General features: G+C 40.2%; 1 protein-coding gene across 3 annotated transcripts in view; it reads left to right on the top strand.

Annotated features, from left to right (window-relative positions):
• Window positions 1-22,230, top strand: part of MYLK (myosin light chain kinase) — a 1,710,670-nt gene that overhangs the window by 654,051 nt on the left and 1,034,389 nt on the right. For all 3 annotated transcript variants that reach the window (XM_086957081.1, XM_086957079.1, XM_086957080.1), the window contains one exon: window positions 4,140-4,347. In XM_086957081.1, coding sequence (XP_086813207.1) covers window positions 4,140-4,347 — 208 coding nt within the window. The remainder of the gene's footprint in view (window positions 1-4,139; window positions 4,348-22,230) is intronic.

Here is a 22,230-nt window from a genome sequence, read left to right as displayed (position 1 = left end):
CTATTGTGATGTTAACCCCTCTTACCTCCCGGTGATGAACTCCAAACGTAGGGATGGAAGCCTACGAGGGACATCATAGCTCCATCCTTGCATTAACATTTCTTTTTACGTTGCACCTATGAGCCTGGGGTTCCTTTTTCAAAAATAAGATTGCTTTGAGAGAATTAACTTTTTCAGGAGCACTGCCTGTTACCCTACAAGGCGGCAGTTGGCATTCATAAATTGAAAAGTGACCCTCGTTGACAGCTTTAACTTCTCAAATATCCTATCACTCCATTTAGGGTCTTGGTGCAAATATATTATTTGCAACCGCAATTTCTGTTGCAATCCATTAGAATTTTTCAACCAACGACTTGAAAGGCAATTCTAATTGCATGACGAATTTCCTTTGCGAATTGGTATGAACCATAAAGTGTACTTTGCAAATAGTAATTAAATAGTTAACTCGTGAAGTACAATTTTTACATTACAAAGACAATTTATGCTTAAAAACATGTGGTTTTTCGAATCACAGATGTGTGACCATAGAATAGTTTTATACAGACTCATATTTTTAATACTAGATTGAAAAAGAGGTTGGAAGGTAAAAATAAATGGAGGGAGGGTACTGAAAGGATTAAAAGGAGAAATAGCAGTGCGAAAGAGAGCCTCTACCAAAAAAGGTATGAGGCAAATGAAATTAATATAATTGGTAAAAAATGAGTTTGGGGGTGTACTCTCTAGAAAAAAGAACACTGCTCACGGGTGGGATGGCTCGCCGGGCTGGGGGGAGATATTGGGCTGCATTGAAAAAAATATATTAATAATAATAACACCTTGCCGCTGCGTTGGGTCCTGTGTCTTCTCTCCTGCTCGCATGGGTCTGACTCCAGGTCGGAACAGGAACCAGGCAGCCCACCTCTAAGCCAATCACAATGCTGCAGTGCTGTAATGCAGCCTGCATGGAGAACAGGGAAGTGTGCATGACTGTTTTGAGTGGCCCGAGAGGGCAGACCAAACAGCCATTGCTAACAGGAGTGTTCTACCACTCCTCCCCAGCTCTGCAGCTCCCCCCGCCCCCTCAGGCATGCTGCTGCAGCAGGAGGACGAAATAAAATGATAATAACATTCCGTCGTTATAATTTTTTTTCCTTTCTTTTGCTGCTTCCTGGCAGTGGGCGACACTCCTCCGCCTTAGCAGAGGAGCTGCCACTGGCAGGAGGACAAGGAGAAAGGGAGAAGGAATGGAGGCGAGAAAAGACAATGTAGAAAGTGTGTTCTTGGGTAGCCCCGGTGGCAAAACGTGGAAAGAGATGGGGAGAGAAAAATAGATCTAGACAAGTATTTCTATATTTAGTATGTTTTTAGGATGGATTTTACAAGATGTTATTTTGTATCTGTACTGCTTTTATGGTTTTTATTCTTAAAACCGAATAAAGCTTATATTGATTGATTGATCTATGCAGACCAAATCAACAGACCCAACTCATTTTCAAGATAAATAGCACTTATATCGTAACAAAATATATATATATTTTTTAATTTTTTTTATTCTTCAGTTCATAGCATACACACAAACCAGAAAGAGAAAAAGGTAAACAAAGCTAATATAACAAATATACAAGAAAAATACTCTCACAAAGAAAATTCAAAGTGTTGGAGCAATGGTTGCCAAATCTTCCACCCTAGTTGTTTTTTTGTACAGATTTGATGCAGTATAGGTTAAATTCTAGATGGAACACATTATAAAACTTACCTCTCCACATTTCAAACACAGGGGCTTCAGGTTTCAACCACACTTTGGCAATGCATAGCCTAGCTACCGCCATTGCCATAAAAATAAAATATCGATGGGGATGAAGTTTCTGAAGAGTTTCCCTGTCACATCCCACCCCAAAAAGTAACAATTCACGACTAATATGAAATTGTACCTTCGTTGTTACGAACAAAAATTCCTCAATATTTAAGAAGAACTGAGAAAGTACTTTACAATCAAAAAATACATGAACAATGTCTGCTTCATCCATCTGACATCTAAAACATTTTCCGTCATACATATCACCCCACTTCTTCATTGTAACAGGCGTATGATATAAATTAAATACTGTTTTATAATGTTGGGTACGTAAACTTGCTGACAAAAATATTGCTGCCGCCATATCAATTGAATCTTGTAAAAATAAGCCCGAACAGCCCAATCGATTTTGCCATTTGGCATATTGCATTTCAATATCATCGGGTTGCTTTAAAAGTAAAATTTCATATAAGACCCCAATCTTCGCCCCTTTTAAAAGAGCTTTAATAAATTCTATACTAACAATACCCTGAAGTTGCCGTTGTTTATATAAAAAATCACGTAATTACAAATATTTGAAAAAATCATTCTTCGTGATTGCAAATAGCTCCATTAAATCCGTAAATTGAATCAGTGCACCATCTTGAAAAAGATCCCCTAAACGACAAACACCTTTGTCTCTTCATGTTCGCATCTTTGCATCCCAAAATATACCCGGTAATATGCCCCTGGAATCTAAAGGCGTATAATAATAATTCAGACGAATATCCAAGATTTTCCGAAGCTGCTTCCACCCCTAATGGGCTGCGTTCATAATTTTAAATCTAGTACGCTTAAAATAACTAGGATCGAAAAACTTCAGTAAAGCTTCGCTCGCCGAATTGCCCATTGTCATCTGATGGATATTAGGCGACTCAAACAGTTGTGCAATCCCCCCTAGAAACATATACCGCACATTTTGTATAAGGCACACTAAATAGTAAAAAATAAAGTTTGGAAACCCCCATCCATTACGTGCGAGAGGAAGTGTCATATATTCCAAAGCACAACGGGGTTTCCTCCAGCCCCAAATAAACCTATCAGTAATGCCTTGTAGCTGTATGAGTTGTACCCTTGACAACTCCAAAGGAACCGTCCGAAAGTAATAGAATACTTTGGGGAGGATACACATCTTTAGTACATTACAGCGACCCACCATGGACAAGTGTAAACATTCAAGCTTTTCTAACTGGTTTTTGACAGCCCGAATTATATCATTCCAATTTACATCTATTATCTCCTCTATGGACATCCTAATTTTGATCCCCAAATACTTGGCCTCATTCGTTACTCGTGGCTCGCTCGTACACAGCCCCGTTGTACAAATAACTTGGGTTTTCGGGACATTCAATTTATACCCAGCAACCTGACCAAATGCTTGCGTCAGACATTCCACCTCACGTAATGCAGATTCAGGATCTGATGTCACAACGGCAAGGTCATCAGCATAGGCAAGGACACGCACTTCATATTCGCCGACCACCATTGATTTTATTAAATTAGTAGACTCCAATAGTTGTAGTAATGGCTCTATATAAATAGCGAAGAGCAAAGGCGAACAGGGGCAGCCCTGCCGCGTACCCCGAGTAATAAGAACAGGCAATGACTCTTGTCCCATAGTACATTTTTTAGCACGGGGGCTCCTATACATAATTTGCAACGCCTGCAAAAACAAAGGCCCAAACCCCATTCTACGCATTGTGACCCATAAAAACATCCACGTAACACGGTCGAATGCTTTTTCCGCATCCAAAAAAATAATACCAATATCCTTCTGAATTGCAGTTGCATAGTCTATTAGCGTAATTACCCGATGAAGATGGTTTACCGTGCTTCTACCAGGAAGAAACCCATGCTGATGATATGATACAAGCCTTGGGGTCACTCGCAGCAGCCGTGTAGCCAATATTTTTGAGTAAACTTTTGCATCAGCGTTAATTAATGATATGGGCCTATAAGACCCCGGCAGCCGAGCAGGCTTATCTTTTTTTTTTTTTTAAAACCACTATATTGGCATCATCCCAGTTAACAAAATATTTAAATAACAATTTTGGAGGAAACATTTTTTTCTATGAATTGGCTTCCGCCTAAATACAAATCTTTCATCTGGAATAATTTTACGAACAGCTTGAGTGAAATAGTTTCTCGCATGAGTTAATCTATGAAGTTATTTTTCTATAAAATTACATACAATCATTTAGGGAATATCTGTAGTAACATGATTTATGTGATTATTTGGAAAACACCATTAGGGTGGGTACCATTTGCATATTGTCTTTTGAAAAAAATATCCTGATCTGTTGCTACCTTTTTTGTTTTCTTCCAGGTCAGGGGATTTCCTGAACCTCGGGTCACATGGTACAGAAATGGACAGCCAGTCGTAGAGGATGACCGCTGCTCGGTGGAACGCATCATTCGAGGGACGTTCTGCTTGGTGATCAAAGGTGTTCACGTGGGGGATGATGGAAAATACACTTGTGAGGCGGCCAATGAAGGCGGAGTTCGACAAGTGACTGTAGAGCTCACAGTGGAAGGTAACATGCTTCTACAATAGATACACAGTGAATGTTCTTCATAGTCTTGTTACCAGCGTCCTTTTTTAATTATTTGGATTAAAGCAACCACTGAATACTTTAAAAGATAGTTTGATGATGACTGGGAGCACACAAAAGTCATTACTGGTGAATGGTCAGTGAGGTTGTGCAACTTCTCATGCTCGAACTTTTTGATTTAAAAAACATAAAAATAAATGTTTACTCTTCATAAACTTCACTAACCGTACAAGGTAAAACAAAAAAATGCTATGAAAAATAACCCCCAAGCAGATGTTTTTTGTGTGAGGAAAACCTATATTAAAACCTGACTTCCTATTAATGTTAAAGCCTGATTTTATGGATACATTTTCCAGCAGAAATGTTCTGGTTGATATGCATTTCTACAAATCTTTTATATGACAAAACTTTACCCCCAGGCTTAATGAAGTGTCAAATATGTGTATCTCATGGTCAACCATGCTTACATATGAATTTGTGACTTGGGACACCCCTATTCATGAGTCAAATTAACTCGTAAATATTAGTTCTTGTCAGCTTGTCTGACAATCAGTAATTTCTAAATGTTGTCTTCGATAGTCTATACAATGGGAGTGTTTTACAGGTCCATGTTTTTTAAAAAGTTTTTTTAAAGCTGCTAATAGGAAAGAATGAAATGAAGGAGAACGTTCTTGATGGAATTATATGAAAATAATAATGTATCTACTCTGGTAAAGTGAAATCATGGATTAAGGGTTTCAATGAAATGTAACTTCCGGCCACCCATTTCTTTACGGGTCTCACCCAAAAAGTGCTGTGATGCTCAAACCAGTAGCAGTTGACACATTTAGAAAGTGTACCTTGCTTCACAGAGCAGGTACAGACATATCTATCCATACTCTGCACCGGTCCACAAGGTGGTCATGTAACTGTTTTTGACACAATCCTGACACCTGAAGTTTTTACACTTGGTAACTCTGTGAGCACCAGAGCTCGGAAACAGAATGGCTGTTTAACGTATCCAATTTCCGACCCATACCCTCTGCAGCTTGCACACTGTCTCGCAGAGTTACTCAGCTATTTTATGAAATGTAGAGTGTGGGATTCCGTGGAAAATGGACACAAAGTCACACTGTGCACAGGTGAATCACCGGATAATAACACAGACCCTTATGTGTGCATGTAAAGTGTGACCATGTGAGAACAGCCCAAGAGGCAGTTATTCTCAAACAGTGGAGGGTTCAGGAGAGAACTACCTGGAACCAGTCACAACATGAGTATTTGTGTCTCTCATTCTTTATGTTTACTGTGGCTTATACACCCAAATAATGGTCACTCTTTCTTAATACACTTCACCTTTTCATTTACTTTTGTGCCATGTAGTAAACGTTTTCTTAGCTGATCCCTGAACCCCCTGGGAGAACCTGTTTTCTAATGGCTCGGTTGATGGTCCCATTCTTGTGCGGCACTACCAGCCATGTGGTGTAAAATAGGCAGTCATACATGAAATGAAGACATGTATCACACATTAAAACATGAAGGTTGAGAGCTACATTGAAAACATTGGAGATGGCTGGAAGAGGCCTAATGCACCAACATTCCAATGTTTGTTTTTCTGTTTCTCCCCGTTTCATTTGTAACATTATGCCCTCAGAGGATGTTCTGGTCTAATAGTAATACATCTCTTCTACTTTGGGCTAAACATGATGTTAAAGGTCCTTTTCCTCATTATAGGTTCTCACCTGCAGCTCTAGACTATAACTTGTGGTAGAGCCTTTCTCATAAGTCAGAGGCAGCTGGTACAGTGGGACTTGGACCCAGAGGCCTGTGGGGGGGAACTATATCCTGATGATTGCTGTAGTTTATAAGTCACACAGCAGCTAGAGGGCTCATTTTATGTTTTGCTCAAGGGCCCCTGCTGGACTGGCTACACTACCATAGAAGACTGTAATATATATGCGCAGAGTATAATATTCCATTTAATTCCCTTGTGAACTGAAGGATGTTGTAACATGTAAAGTAAACATATATCGCCTCTGAAACCCAATGTGTTTTTTTCTATCAAGAATGTCAAAAAATATTTAGCACAGGAAATAAGACCCTTAGAGCCGCCAACAATAAAAGAATAGTAAGTTTCAATGGGGTACACCCTAAGAAACCTCTGACCTGGGTCAGTGAAGTTAGTTACAATAGCAATGGTCAGAGTCTATCGATTCATTAGAACAATAAATGTTAAACAAGCAATTAATCAGGTATAGAACAAAATGATGTTGTATGCCAAGGTGTGCTTATGTTATTTAATCATTAATTCAGCACAGTGTTTAACAGGTACCTGGTTCAATTCAACAGGTATCTAGATACAAGGAGTATCATTATATACAGACAAAAAGAAATATGATTATTCAATTACGTCATTGAATCATGTATGCATCAATGGACATTAGTCTCATAAGAATATACCATTTAAGAGCTTCATATAAAGAAATAAGACAAACATTATACACCAATTATTTACATGGTTGTCGCGCTCAAAGTGATAGAAATAGGGAAACAGTTAGGTAGGATAGGTGTGATGGGGAACACGTGAGGACTGGGTAAAGGTGGTTGTGACTAGGAACAATCACAGTGGGATAAAATAAACCCTTTACAGTCTGTTTTTAGATCTGAAGTTCCAATACACACATATACATAGGAGTCGTGTTACTCTGTTGATTAATCCTATGATTGGCGAGCGATTGTGATCAGGTCTACGTTTCGACCCCCTGGTTAAAGGGTAGGTTTGATCCTCATATTGAGGTCTTCATCAGGACAGGAAAAAACAGGAGCGCCTATGAATAACAATTTCAAATGAGTGTATCATGTTTTAAGGAGGCTAAAAAGCACACTGAGGGAACATGTAATAAGTGAGAAATGGCTTACTTTAGTAGAGGCCCTTACGTGGCCATTGTGGTAGGACCATCAAGGGTTCCTTTCATTTGGAGTGGTTATCCCGCCTTCATCTGAAAGGGGATTGTTGAATTACTGATACAAATAATTATAGGCGCGGAACACGCATTAGTTGTCTAAAGATCCTAGGGGGGTACTTACTGGGAATGGAAGCCTTCCTTCCAATGGGTTGTTTCTCTGTTCCAGCTAAATCAGCGTTTGTGCGGTCATAATTCACGCACCCCACGTGGTTCTGGAAAAGGAGGAATGTAACATAGCCAGATGTTAATGGCAATTGCCTGGACATATGGGAGACAATTTTATTTTATATTTATAACAAAGGAACGTAGAGATACGTTCTCTTTTACAAAAAATGCGGCCTCATAGTGAAGAAATGGCGCTAAAATGTAGCGCTGGGTTAGCCGCCTTAAAGGGTAGCTGGCATACAGCTTTGTGCACATAAGAGACATTTTAGACAAAGGAACGCAGAGATACGTTCTTTTCTAAAAAATGGGGCATCATCATTAAGGATTAGCGCTAGGATGTAGCGCTGGGTTTGAACCGCTAAAAAGTTTGCTGGCATATAACATAATGCATAAAAATTAGAAGTCTTACAAAGCGCTATAATACAGTGCACGTCAGATCTCAAAAACCGCCAGGGCCGCGGAGGGGATGGGTTAATCAGTACAAGACTGATTAGAAGGCTCACCGTTAGAATTGGCAGCAGAGGCTGTCTGCACGATCCTTCGTTCTCGCTTGCCGGGTAGGTCTGTGCCGCGAGGTGCAGCCGCCGGATACTTCCCGGAGGCTCGGCCGCTCGTGGCCAATCAGAGCATCGGGTTGTTAAGGGAACGTGTCAAAAGTCCCACTATGAGGTGTTCATGTTAGGGACCATCTTGGGGTCTAGTTGTATTGTACTGTAAAGGACAGCACAGTATCTGAAATGACTGCTACTCTCTGGCTAATGAAGTTTTTATACGAGTAAAACCCGATCATTTGGTCACTATATCCGGATTGTGTTAGAACAGAACAATAATTCACCCATGGTAAGACTGTTTGCAAAATAATGTTGACATTACGATGGTAGTTGTATTGAGGTGAGGATAAGACAATACAATAACACATACTTGTGCTATTTACAAGATGCTGGTGCAAGTATCACATATTATGTGCAATCCCATCATCTAATTAGATGCCTAAAGTAAGACATTTAAGTGAATACTGTTGTCATATGTTTAACGTAAGAGTAATCGTAAGTAATACATAACAGGTAATATTAACCAGGTAATCTCTATGGAAACAGACTGGATTGTACTTTGAACCTACGAACATATGGAAATCAAGCATCCTAGACAGCAGATAAAGTCCATATTACTGCATGTATAGTAGCTATTGGCTGAGTAGTGCCATTTGGGAAAAAGTTGCATCCTGTTCATTCAAACCATTTTGGACGGAGTCAAACGACTGCATCCACTTACATTCACGTAAATTCATAATTGAATCTAAGTCTCCACCCCGAGCACCAAGTGTAATCTTCTCAATGACCACCCATTGGAGAGATTCAGGTGTATGTGACATTGTCATGAAATGTTCAACTAGAGGTGCTCCTGTGGTTTGACACCTTATCCTGCTGCAGTGTTGCAGTATCCGGTTCTTTACCCTTTGCTTGGTCTGGCCTATGTATATGTGACCACATGGGCAGAAGATGGCATAAATCACTCCCTGGCTGTTGCAGTTGGTTAGTGTCTTCAGGTGGATAGTCAGATTGTTATGTGTGATTGTCTTGGTCTCTATACCCCTCCAGGACCAAGTATACAAACCATGTGGAATCTGCCTACCACAGTGGGCAATTATAAATGCACCAAATGCAAAGCCTGTGCGATGTGTATAGAGACCAAGACAATCACACATAACAATATACGTGATACTTGCACCAGCATCTTGTAAATAGCACAAGTATGTGTTATTGTATTGTCTTATCCTCACCTCAATACAACTACCATCGTAATGTCAACATTATTTTGCAAACAGTCTTACCATGGGTGAATTATTGTTCTGTTCTAACACAATCCGGATATAGTGACCAAATGATCGGGTTTTACTCGTATAAAAACTTCATTAGCCAGAGAGTAGCAGTCATTTCAGATACTGTGCTGTCCTTTACAGAACGAAGGATCGTGCAGACAGCCTCTGCTGCCAATTCTAACGGTGAGCCTTCTAATCAGTCTTGTACTGATTAGCCCATCCCCTCCGCGGCCCTAGCGGTTTTTTGAGATCTGACGTGCGCTGTATTATAGCGCTTTGTAAGACTTCTAATTTTTATGCATTATGTTATATGCCAGCAAACTTTTTAGCGGTTCAAACCCAGCGCTACATCCTAGCGCTAATCCTTAATGATGATGCCCCATTTTTTTAGAAAAGAACGTATCTCTGCGTTCCTTTGTCTAAAATGTCTCTTATGTGCACAAAGCTGTATGCCAGCTACCCTTTAAGGCGGCTAACCCAGCGCTACATTTTAGCGCCATTTCTTCACTATGAGGCCGCATTTTTTGTAAAAGAGAACGTATCTCTACGTTCCTTTGTTATAAATATAAAATAAAATTGTCTCCCATATGTCCAGGCAATTGCCATTAACATCTGGCTATGTTACATTCCTCCTTTTCCAGAACCGCGTGGGGTGCGTGAATTATGACCGCACAAACGCTGATTTAGCTGGAACAGAGAAACAACCCATTGGAAGGAAGGCTTCCATTCCCAGTAAGTACCCCCCTAGGATCTTTAGACAACTAATGCGTGTTCCGCGCCTATAATTATTTGTATCAGTAATTCAACAATCCCCTTTCAGATGAAGGCGGGATAACCACTCCAAATGAAAGGAACCCTTGATGGTCCTACCACAATGGCCACGTAAGGGCCTCTACTAAAGTAAGCTATTTCTCACTTATTACATGTTCCCTCAGTGTGCTTTTTAGCCTCCTTAAAACATGATACTCATTTGAAATTGTTATTCATAGGCGCTCCTGTTTTTTCCTGTCCTGATGAAGACCCCAATATGAGGATCAAACCTACCCTTTAACCAGGGGGTCGAAACGTAGACCTGATCACAATCGCTCGCCAATCATAGGATTAATCAACAGAGTAACACGACTCCTATGTATATGTGTGTATTGGAACTTCAGATCTAAAAACAGACTGTAAAGGGTTTATTTTATCCCACTGTGATTGTTCCTAGTCACAACCACCTTTACCCAGTCCTCACGTGTTCCCCATCACACCTATCCTACCTAACTGTTTCCCTATTTCTATCACTTTGAGCGCGACAACCATGTAAATAATTGGTGTATAATGTTTGTCTTATTTCTTTATATGAAGCTCTTAAATGGTATATTCTTATGAGACTAATGTCCATTGATGCATACATGATTCAATGACGTAATTGAATAATCATATTTCTTTTTGTCTGTATATAATGATACTCCTTGTATCTAGATACCTGTTGAATTGAACCAGGTACCTGTTAAACACTGTGCTGAATTAATGATTAAATAACATAAGCACACCTTGGCATACAACATCATTTTGTTCTATACCTGATTAATTGCTTGTTTAACATTTATTGTTCTAATGAATCGATAGACTCTGACCATTGCTATTGTAACTAACAATAAAAGAATGGCTTTTCTTTCTCATTGGATGGCATACTATACTCCAAAGGCTCTAAATACAATCTACCCTGGGGTTGAAAAGAGGTGTTTTTGCTTTTGCACCCCATCGGAAGGGGGATGGGGGCATATCTTTTTTTCCTGTCCTACACTAGAGTGTTTTGGGAAAAAATCTTTGGGTATTTTAGCTAGGCGATCCAAAAACCGTATGATCCAATAGCAGAAGCAGCCCTGTTTGGTATAACTAGTAGGGAGGCTATATTGTCGAAATCTGAGGGACTTTTTCTTGCTATTTCAATGTTGGTCGCTCGCTCTTTAATTTTACAAAATTGGAGACGACTGGAAGTACCTGTGCTTGAGAAATGGCTAAACAAAATGATACGTACAAAAAATTTTGAAGAAGCTTATGCTAAACGAATGGGGGCAACTAAAAAAAGTCTCTGATTTGGAAATATCTTTCTGAATGTTAAATTGAGGGACGATAAAAGCAATTTTGTTTAGTTCACAATTTTATGTTGAGGTTTTAAAAACTTCTTGAATTTAGCTTCATAAGCTGTGGAATGAGACATGCTAATTAATGATTTTTGTCAGTCTGTATTCAGGGCCACCACTTTTCTTTCTTTTTCATTGTTGATGTAATGTGCTAATATGGAATGTCTTTTTTGAAAGCTCTGCTCAATAAACATGTATTAAAAAAAGAATATATATATATATATATATATATATATATATATATATATATATATATATATATATTGTCCCAACACACAGTTTGCCCTTTTGAATAAAATCACTTACAGAAGAAACAAAGGATGTTCTGATTCACAGTCACTTTGACTCTATACCAAGAACCCCAAGATTGGGAAACCTAACGGGGTTCTTCCCATGTCAAAACTGTAAAGCTTGTAAGTCTAGCTCCAAAAGTGACAACATATGAAATTCCAGTAACACACAGTCAGAAGAATCAACAAATTCCTAACCTGTACAAGTCCATTCTGTATATATTGTCTAGAGTGTCCATGCAAAACGAGAATCTTAGAACATGCTAGAGCAATTCAGCATAGGGACCCGAATTATCCAGTTGCCAGACACTTTGCCTCAGCACACAACAGTGATCGTAATCTTTTGAAATTTTTCTGCTTGGACCAGGTCCCCCTAAAAGATCGGGGAGGGGACATAGAGATGCAGATGCGGAGACTGGAGTCTAGGTTTATTTTAGATCTCCAAACCAAGTCTCCACGTGGGCTGAATACTGAAGAAGAATTAGCCAGTCATCTTGGTCAGTAATCTGAAATCACAATGGTTTTATCTCAAAGAGACTTATCTTTATTAATCATTAGGAGATTTCATATTGTGTTTTCTCTCAATGAACTGTTATTTGCCGCCATAGAACTTGTACATACTTCTGTTTAGTTACATTCAGGTTTAAGCAATGGATTGTATAGAATATCAACTTGAATGAATTACATGTATATATGTGCAAATAATCACAGCAAAATGCTTGGTAAATCAATGCCCATCCAGGGCTTAATAACTTTCTGTTTAAAGGCGCTCATTGTAAAAAGGGTATGAAACTAACCAATGTGAAACACGTTATAAGATGGCTGCCGTTGCAACAAGAATGAATTGTTGTCCTTTTTCTATGGTAATTATCTGAGAGGACGTGATATTACAGTGCAACCTTATTTAAATGTGGGTGAAAATGAAACCTGTAAACAGTTGAAAAAGGTGAGATGCCGAAACGCGTCCTGTTTCGCAAGCTGACGATGAAATAAAATCGTGGATTTTAATTTCTAAAAATACAACAGAGTGCGGTCCGTTCTTTACTGAGTAAGAAACTTAGGAGCTGTGATATATATGTATATGTGTATATATATATGTATGTATGTATGTGTATGTATGTATGTATATATATATATATATATGTATGTATATATATATATGTATATGTATATGTGTATATATATGTATGTGTATACATATATACAAACAACCATTCCCGGCTGTTCCTCGTCTCATAGCACGGCGAGCCTGTGTGGGTGCCGGACACCCTTAATTTGCACGAACACAATTTCTCCCAATGCGAAGAACTGCACAGGCTGCTTTCTGGATGCTTTAAAGTGAATTTATTAAGGGCACGAAATCAGCAGCTCCCTACCGACGCGTTTTGCCACTAAGGCTTGGTCACGGTGAAAGGGATCAATGCAAAGTGCTGTTTACATATCTAAACAATATACACAGAAAGAGGACTATAGTTGATCCACCCCGACCTGCTTTTGGCCGCCATCTTGGAGTGGTGCATATCAATAATAATAATGATATTGTGCAAATGTCCATGAATTCATAAAAGTAAACGTATTCACGTAGTTATGCACTCCCGACCTGCTTTGGCCGCCATCTTGGACTAGTGCATATTACTGATCATGCATAATGTCCTACTTACATATTTAAACAATGTCAAACAAAATAAATCTGGCCCTAGTGGGCTGGTATTATGCTTATGTCCCTGAATTCATGAAAGTAAACTTATTCATGCGATTATGGTGGTCTCGCCCAAGTGGGCTGGAGAATTGTGACAGTACTTATTCAACAGATTGGATTCATTTAATTCTTCCAGTTGTTTGTGGTCCTGTGTTCCTATGTAAAAAGAAAAATGTGTGTTTTAAAACCAGATATAACAAAATTATTTACATGTTAAAACAAAAAATCGAGATATCAGACCAGTTACATTTACATTTATCATAGATGGACTGCAAGTTCTTCACTACAATTCATCCCAATAGGATGAAGTGTCTCGAAATCAATAATGAATTTGGATTCCAAGATTCTCAACTGGTGCAGTCTATCACCCCCTCTTATATTCTCTTTGACTGCATCAAGTACCACATATTTCAGTAAGTTGTCATTTTGATTGTGGTGCGTCTTAAAGTGTCGAGAACAAGATATTGTTCGTTGTTATTTCTAATTGCTCGTTTGTGCTCCAATATCCTGATCTTGGCCCTGTGCTTGGTGCTTCCAATATAGAACTTCCCACAGGGACAGATAAGACAGTACACACAATATTCGGTATTGCAGTCAAAGGGACCCATGATGGTAAATAATCTGGAACTATTGGGTACTTTAACTTTTTTGCAGTTAGAACTTCCTTTGCAGGCTTTACATTTCACGCAACACTCAAAACCAGTGAAGTTCTTATGTTGTACTCCTCTTTTGGAAGAGACCATGTTTTTGTTCAGGTCATCTTTCAGGGATTTTCCTTTACGAAAAGTAATCTGTGGGTGTTCCTTCACGTGTTTACTTAAAAAAGTATCTGTGGTTAGAATTGGCCAATTTTTTGTCAATATTTTTCTCACTTTGTATGCCTGGCCTGAGTATGTAGTGATAAACCTCACTGTCTCTTCTTCCTCATTCATTGGTTTTTGCTTGGGAACTAGCAGATCTGTTCTTACTACCTTGTCAACTCTTTCAACAGCTTGTCTGATGGTTTTTTCAGAATATCCTCTTTCTTTGAAACGGTCTATCATTACGTGTTTTTCCGTTTCGAAGTCAGATTTAATTTGTTTGACATTGTTTAAATATGTAAGTAGGACGTTATGCATGATCAGTAATATGCACTAGTCCAAGATGGCGGCCAAAGCAGGTCAGGAGTGCATAACTACGTGAATAAGTTTACTTTTATGAATTCATGGACATTTGCACAATATCAGCCCACTGGGGCAAGATTTATTTCGATTGAAACTGTTTTAATTTTATATTGTGACATTACGCTTGTTTATTGATATGCACCACTCCAAGATGGCGGCCAAAAGCAGTTCGGGGTGGATCAACTATAGTCCTCTTTCTGTGTATATTGTTTAGATATGTAAACAGCACTTTGCATTGATCACTTTCACCGTGACCAAGCCTTAGTGGCGAAACGCGTCGGTAGGGAGCTGCTGATTTCGTGCCTCTAATAAATTCACTTTAAAGCATCCAGAAAGCAGCCTGTGCAGTTCTTCGCATTGGGAGAAATTGTGTTTGTGTATATATATATATATGTATATATTACCTACTGGCGATAGCCAGTAGGTATATATAGTTAGGATTTTTTTCCTATGGGATTTCTGAAAATTCTATGTCTAATAACTTTGGCGTTTGTGGACGGAATTGGCTGAAATTTTCAGGAAAATGGCACATTATGTTTCTGAGCAGCCCCTGAAAATTTGGGGGGGTTTTGTCAAGGGGGGGCCCGAGAAAAAAGGGGGGTCCCAAAACGCGTTTTTCCCATGTTAATTTCAATAGGGCGGTTGGACTCGCTTTTAGCTCGAACGGCTGAATGGATTTACATGAAACTTGGCAAAATTGTAGATATGGTTTGCCCGACGTGCCTTTGCTATGTCTCAATATATGTGCTCCAGTGGATTTTGAGAAATTAACATTTAAAAAAATATATATATCTGTGACAGCGGTCCGGTTAGCGCCCCGGTTCACGTACCGGACGCGTCACGGAACTTCGCGAAGCGATGCTGATTGGCTCTCCGGTGTCTGTCAACATTCTAAACAGTCCGGAGCGGCCGCCATCTTGTCTCTCGGTAAGATCGAGAGACAAGATGTGGTGAAAAACGAAGGGGGAAATGAAGGAAAGGGGGCAAGGTAGACCCCTCCTGACCCCCTAGGATTGATGAGGGGGATATTAAAGTGCCCCGCGGGGCAAAAAATAAAAAAAAAATTTGGGGGCGATTTTGCGCCGTAGAGGCGCATCCCGGTACGCTAACCGGGCAGCTAACCGGCAGCGTAACGGGAGTCTGAGGAGAAGCTGATTGGCTGTGAACATTGTAAACAGTCCGAGCGGCCGCCATCTTGTCTCTCGGTAGGATCGAGGAGACAAGATGTGGTGAAAAACGAAGGGGGAAATGTAGGAAAGGGGGCAGGGTAGACCCCTCCTGACCCCCTAGGATTGATGAGGGGGATATTAAAGTGCCCTGGGGGAAAAAAAAATGTTTGCGATTTTTTGCAAAAGAGACGCTTCCCGGTACGCGAACCGGGCAGCTAACCGGCAGCGTAACGGGAGTCCGCCATCTTGTGTTTTTGGAGCGTCCGGTTCGCGTACCGGGTAGCGTCCCGGTAAGCGTAACAAGGGGAAAACCAAGAGAAACAGTAAAAAAAATTTAAGGGAATAGATTTCCACCAAACTTGGCAAAATTGTAGGGTTGTTTGTTTGATGTGCCTTTGCAAGGCCTCAAGATATGTGCACGTGTGGATTTTGTCTAATTAAGGTTAAAAAAAATATATATATCTGTAAGCGTGCTCCGGCGCGCTCACGTTACGGGTTTTGTTTGCGCTGCAGAGCCGATACGTCACGGTTATGAGACGCGTCATGAGGCGTCTCACGTGGCTACGTGAAATGTCACGTAATAAAGAATATATTTTACAGCTATAGATATTAGCTTTTAAAAAACCAATGAAATTCACTGAAAAAACCATAGGTTATAGACCATATATAGATAGGAATTTGCATTTACAAAACCTTGAAAATTCACTGAAAAAACCATAGGTTAGAGACCATATATAGTTAGCTGGACATTTTATTGACATAAAACCAATGAAATTCCATATATAGTTAGTTGCACTAACTATATATCGCGCACCCGCAATCCACTGCTGCTGATGTCACATATTACATCATTCATGACATGGTCAGTGACATCACTGATGACATCACTGATGACATCTCGATGACATCACTGATGACATCTCAAATGACATCACTGATCACATCACTGATCACATCACTGATCACATCACTGATCACATCACTGATGACATCTCAAATGACATCACTGATCACATCACTGATGACATCATCTAGTGTCTGTGTGTTTTTGTAAAGTTTAAATATGTTTTACATATTGAAGAATGAGTGGATGTATGGAAGACTGAGTGTGTGTGTGACTGGCTGGGAGGTGTGTGACTCTGTGCATATCAATGTGTACTTGTATCAGTGATTGTATAAGAGAGTAAGTATGTGTTAGTATATGTGTGAAAAAGTATGGTGTTCTGTGTTTAACTGTATAGATGAGGAAATCAAAGTGTGATTGATTCTTTACAGGACTGACTAGGTGTGTGAGTAACTCCATGGATGAGTGGCAGTGTGTGAGTGTCTGCATAGGTGTATGAGTGCATATGATAGTGTTGTAATGAGTGACTGTAAGTATGAGTGATTGTATGGGTGAATGAGTGAATGTGTGTGTAGACGTAGGAATCAGTGAGTCCGTATGTAGTAACTGGTATTGGTGTGTCATGATGTCATTTGAGATGTCATTTGAGATGTCGTCAGTGATGTCACTGACCATGTCATGAATGATGTAATATGTGACATCATCAGCAGTGGATTGCGGGTGCGCGATATATAGTTAGTGCAACTAACTATATATGTAATTTCATTGGTTTTATGTCAATAAAATGTCCAGCTAACTATATATGGTCTCTAACCTATGGTTTTTTCAGTGAATTTTCAAGGTTTTGTAAATGCAAATTCCTAACTATATATGGTCTATAACCTATGTTTTTTTCAGTGAATATGTATATATATTCACTGAAAAACCATAGGTTAGAGACCATATATAGTTAGCTGGACATTTTATTGACATAAAACCAATGAAATTCCATATATAGTTAGTTGCACTAACTATATATCGCGCACCCGCAATCCACTGCTGATGATGTCACATATTACATCATTCATGACATGGTCAGTGACATCACTGATGACATCACTGATGACATCTCAAATGACATCACTGATGACATCACTGATGACATCACTGATGACATCTCAAATGACATCATCTAGTGTCTGTGTGTTTTTGTAAAGTTTAAATATGTTTTACATATTGAAGAATGAGTGGATGTATGGAAGACTGAGTGTGTGTGTGGCTGGCTGGGAGGTGTGTGACTCTGTGCATATCAATGTGTACTTGTATCAGTGATTGTATAAGAGAGTAAGTATGTGTTAGTATATGTGTGAAAAGTATGGTGTTCTGTGTTTAACTGTATAGATGAGGAAATCGAAGTGTGATTGATTCTTCACAGGACTGACTAGGTGTATGAGTGCATATGATAGTGTTGTAATAATGAGTGACTGTATGTATGAGTGATTGTATGGGTGAATGAGTGAATGTGTGTGTAGACGTAGGAATCAGTGAGTGCGTATGTAGTAACTGGTATTGGTGTGTCATGATGTCATCAGTGATGTCATTTGAGATTTCATCAGTGATGTCATTTGAGATGTCATCAGTGATGTCATCAGTGATGTCATCAGTGATGTCACTGAAGTATGGTGTTCTGTGTTTAACTGTATAGATGAGGAAATGGAAGTGTGATTGATTCTTTACAGGACTGACTAGGTGTGTGAGTAACTCCATGGTTGAGTGGCAGTGTGTGAGTGTCTGCATAGGTGTATGAGTGCATATGATAGTGTTGTAATAATGAGTGACTGTATGTATGAGTGATTGTATGGGTGAATGAGTGAATGTGTGTGTAGACGTAGGAATCAGTGAGTGCGTATGTAGTAACTGGTATTGGTGTGTCATGATGTCATCAGTGATGTCATTTGAGATGTCATCAGTGATGTCATCAGTGATGTCATTTGAGATGTCATCAGTGATGTCATCAGTGATGTCACTGACCATGTCATGAATGATGTAATATGTGACATCATCAGCAGTGGATTGCGGGTGCGCGATATATAGTTAGTGCAACTAACTATATATGGAATTTCATTGGTTTTATGTCAATAAAATGTCCAGCTAACTATATATGGTCTCTAACCTATGGTTTTTCAGTGAATTTTCAAGGTTTTGTAAATGCAAATTCCTAACTATATATGGTCTATAACCTATGGTTTTTTCAGTGAATTTCATTGGTTTTTTAAAAGCTAATATCTATAGCTGTAAAATATATTCTTTATTACGTGACGTATCACGTAGCCACGTGAGACGCCTCATGGCGCGTCGCATAACCGTGACGTATCGGCTCTGCAGCGCAAACAAAACCCGTAACGTAAGCGTGCCGGAGCACGCTTACAGATATATATATATTTTTTAACCTTAATTAGACAAAATCCACACGTGCACATATCTTGAGGCCTTGCAAAGGCACATCAAACAAACAGTCCCTACAATTTTGCCAAGTTTGCTGGAAATCTATTCCCTTAATTTTTTTTTTACTGTTTCTCTTGGTTTTCCCCTTGTTACGCTTACCGGGACGCTACCCGGTACGCGAACCGGACGCTCCAAAAACACAAGATGGCGGACTCCCGTTACGCTGCCGGTTAGCTGCCCGGTTCGCGTACCGGGAAGCGCCTCTACCGCGAAAAATCACGGGGGACTTTAATATCCCCCTCATCAATCCTAGGGGGTCAGGAGGGGTTTACCTTGCCCCCTTTCCTTCATCTCCCCCTTCTTTTTTCACCACATCTTGTCTCTCAAACCTACCGAGAGACAAGATGGCGGCCGCTCCGGACTGTTTACAATGTTGACAGCTACGCTGCCGGTTAGCTGCCCGGTTAGCTGCCCGGTGAGCTGCCCGGTGAGCTGCCTGGTGAGCTGCCCGGTGAGCTGCCCGGTGAGCTGCCCGGTTCGCGTACCGGGACACGCCTCTACGGCGTAAAATCGCAAAAAAAAAAATATTATTTTTTGCCCCGCGGGGCACTTTAATATCCCCCTCATCAATCCTAGGGGGTCAGGAGTGGTCTACCTTGCCCCCTTTCCTTCATTTCCCCCTTCGTTTTTCACCACATCTTGTCTCTCGATCGTACCGAGAGACAAGATGGCGGCCGCTCCGGACTGTTTAGAATGTTGACAGACACCGGAGAGCCAATCAGCTTCGCTTCGCGAAGTTCCGTTACGCGTCAGGTACGCGAACCGGGGCGCTAACCGGACCGCTGTCACAGATATATATATATTTTTTTAAACGTTCATTTCTCAAAATCCACTGGAGCACATATATTGAGACATAGCAAAGGCACGTCGGGCAAACCATATCTACAATTTTGCCAAGTTTCATGTAAATCTATTCAGCCGTTCGAGCTAAAAGTGAGTCCAACCGCCCTATGGAAAAATGAATGGGAAAAACGCGTTTTGGGACCCCCCTTTTTTCTCGGCCCCCCTTGACGAACCCCCCCCCCCAAATTTTCAGGGGCTGCTCAGAAACAAAATGTGCCATTTTCCTGAAAATTTCAGCCAATTCCGTCCACAAACGCCAAAGTTATTAGACATAGAATTTTCAGAAATCCCATAGAGAAAAAATCCTAACTATATATACCCACTGGCTATCGCCAGTAGGTAATATACATATATAAACATATATAATCTGCATATCTATATAAATATAAATGCATGCATACATATACATATATGCATACATATGCATGTTATTTACATGAAAGTTTTAAAAACACTAATAAAAGCAAAGCTAAAAAGCCACCTCATTACAAACAGAATGGCTTTAACTTAAATGAGGGCGAGATCTATTGCATTTTCAATGCTTGTTTACTTTGGTTCTACCAAGAAGGCATTCAGATGTGTCACACATTTGCCATAAATTCTGAATGTTAGCACTCTAGTTGCTCATTAGATCACTGTAGTAAAGCTAGTGCTCACCAGGGAAGTCTGCTGCTAATCATGGTTTGCAGCCATTTTCCCGCATTTTTTATCCCGCAGACTTTCAGTCCGCATACCATTATCCCGCAAGGTCATTGACCTCGCATACCATTATCCTGCATTGTTTCAAAACGCATGTGCATTTATCGCGCATGCCTTTACAAAGAATTACGTTTTAAAGGCATGTATGGTAAATGCATTTGCGTTGTGAAAACCACGATGACGAGAGAGGTAAGTGGGTTTGTGTTAATTTTTTCATGGGTTAGTGATTGTGTAGTGTAGTGTAGTGTTGTGTAGTGTAGTGTAGTGTTGTGTTAGTGTAGTGTAGAGTTGTGGTGGTTGTTTAGTGTAGGGTCATGCTGGGGGTAGTGTTTTAGGGTTTAGGGTTGTGTTGTAGTGTTTGCATAGTGTAGGGTCATGCTGGGGGTAGTGTTTTAGGGTTTAGGGTAGTGTTGTAGTGTTTGCATAGTGTAGGGTCATGCTGGGGGCAGTGTTTTAGGGTTTAGGGTTGTGTTGTAGTGTTTGCGTAGTGTAGGGTCATGCTGGGGCTAGTGTTTTAGGGTTTAGGGTAGTGTTGTAGTGTTTGCGTAGTGTAGGGTCATGCTGGGTGTAGTGTTTTAGGGTTTAGGATAGTGTTGTAGTGTTTGCGTAGTGTAGGGTCATGCTGGGGGTAGTGTTTTAGGGTTTTGGGTAGGGTCATGCTGGGGGTAGTGTTTTAGGGTTTTGGGTAGTGTTGTAGTGTTTGCGTAGTGTAGGGTCATGCTGGGGGTAGTGTTTTTGGGTTTTGGGTAGTGTTGTAGTGTTTGCGTAGTGTAGGGTCATGCTGGGGTGTAGTGTTTTAGGGTTTTGGGTAGTGTTGTAGTGTTTGCGTAGTGTAGGGTCATGCTGGGGTGTAGTGTTTTAGGGTTTTGGGTAGTGTTGTAGTGTTTGCGTAGTGTAGGGTCATGCTGGGGGTAGTGTTTTAGGGTTTAGGGTAGTGTTCTAGTGTTTGCGTAGTGTAGGGTCATGCTGGGGTGTAGTGTTTTAGGGTTTTGGGTAGTGTTGTAGTGTTTGCGTAGCGTAGGGTCATGCTGGGGGTAGTGTTTTAGGGTTTACGGTAGTGTTGTAGTGTTTGCGTAGTGTAGGGTCATGCTGGGGGTAGTGTTTTAGGGTTTAGGGTTGTGTTGTAGTGTTTGCGTAGTGTAGGGTCATGCTGGGGGTAGTGTTTTAGGGTTTAGGGTTGTGTTGTAGTGTTTGTGTAGTGTAGGGTCATGCTGGGGGTAGGGTTTTAGGGTTTAGGGTAGTGTTGTAGTGTTTGCGTAGTGTAGGGTCATGCTGGGGTGTAGTGTTTTAGGGTTTTGGGTAGTGTTGTAGTGTTTGCGTAGTGTAGGGTCATGCTGGGGGTAGTGTTTTAGGGTTTAGGGTAGTGTTGTAGTGTTTGTGTAGTGTAGGGTCATGCTGGGGGTAGTGTTTTAGGGTTTAGGGTAGTGTTGTACTGTTTGTGTAGTGTAGGGTCATGCTGGGGGTAGTGTTTTAGGGTTTAGGGTAGTTTAGTTGTTTAGTGTATGCTAAAGGCATATTCGTTCTAAAAGTTTTCGTTATTTTAATTTGCGGCCTAATAGTACATGCAGGATTTCGTCATATATTCGCTAATCATACTTTCTATGGCAAAATGAACC

Source organism: Lissotriton vulgaris, chromosome 2_1 (genome assembly GCF_964263255.1).
Source record: "Lissotriton vulgaris chromosome 2_1, aLisVul1.2, whole genome shotgun sequence".
In the NCBI taxonomy this organism is placed as follows: Eukaryota; Metazoa; Chordata; class Amphibia; order Caudata; family Salamandridae; genus Lissotriton; species Lissotriton vulgaris.
The sequence above is the reverse complement of the archived record's forward strand: the minus strand, read 5'-3'. Positions and strand labels throughout refer to the sequence as shown.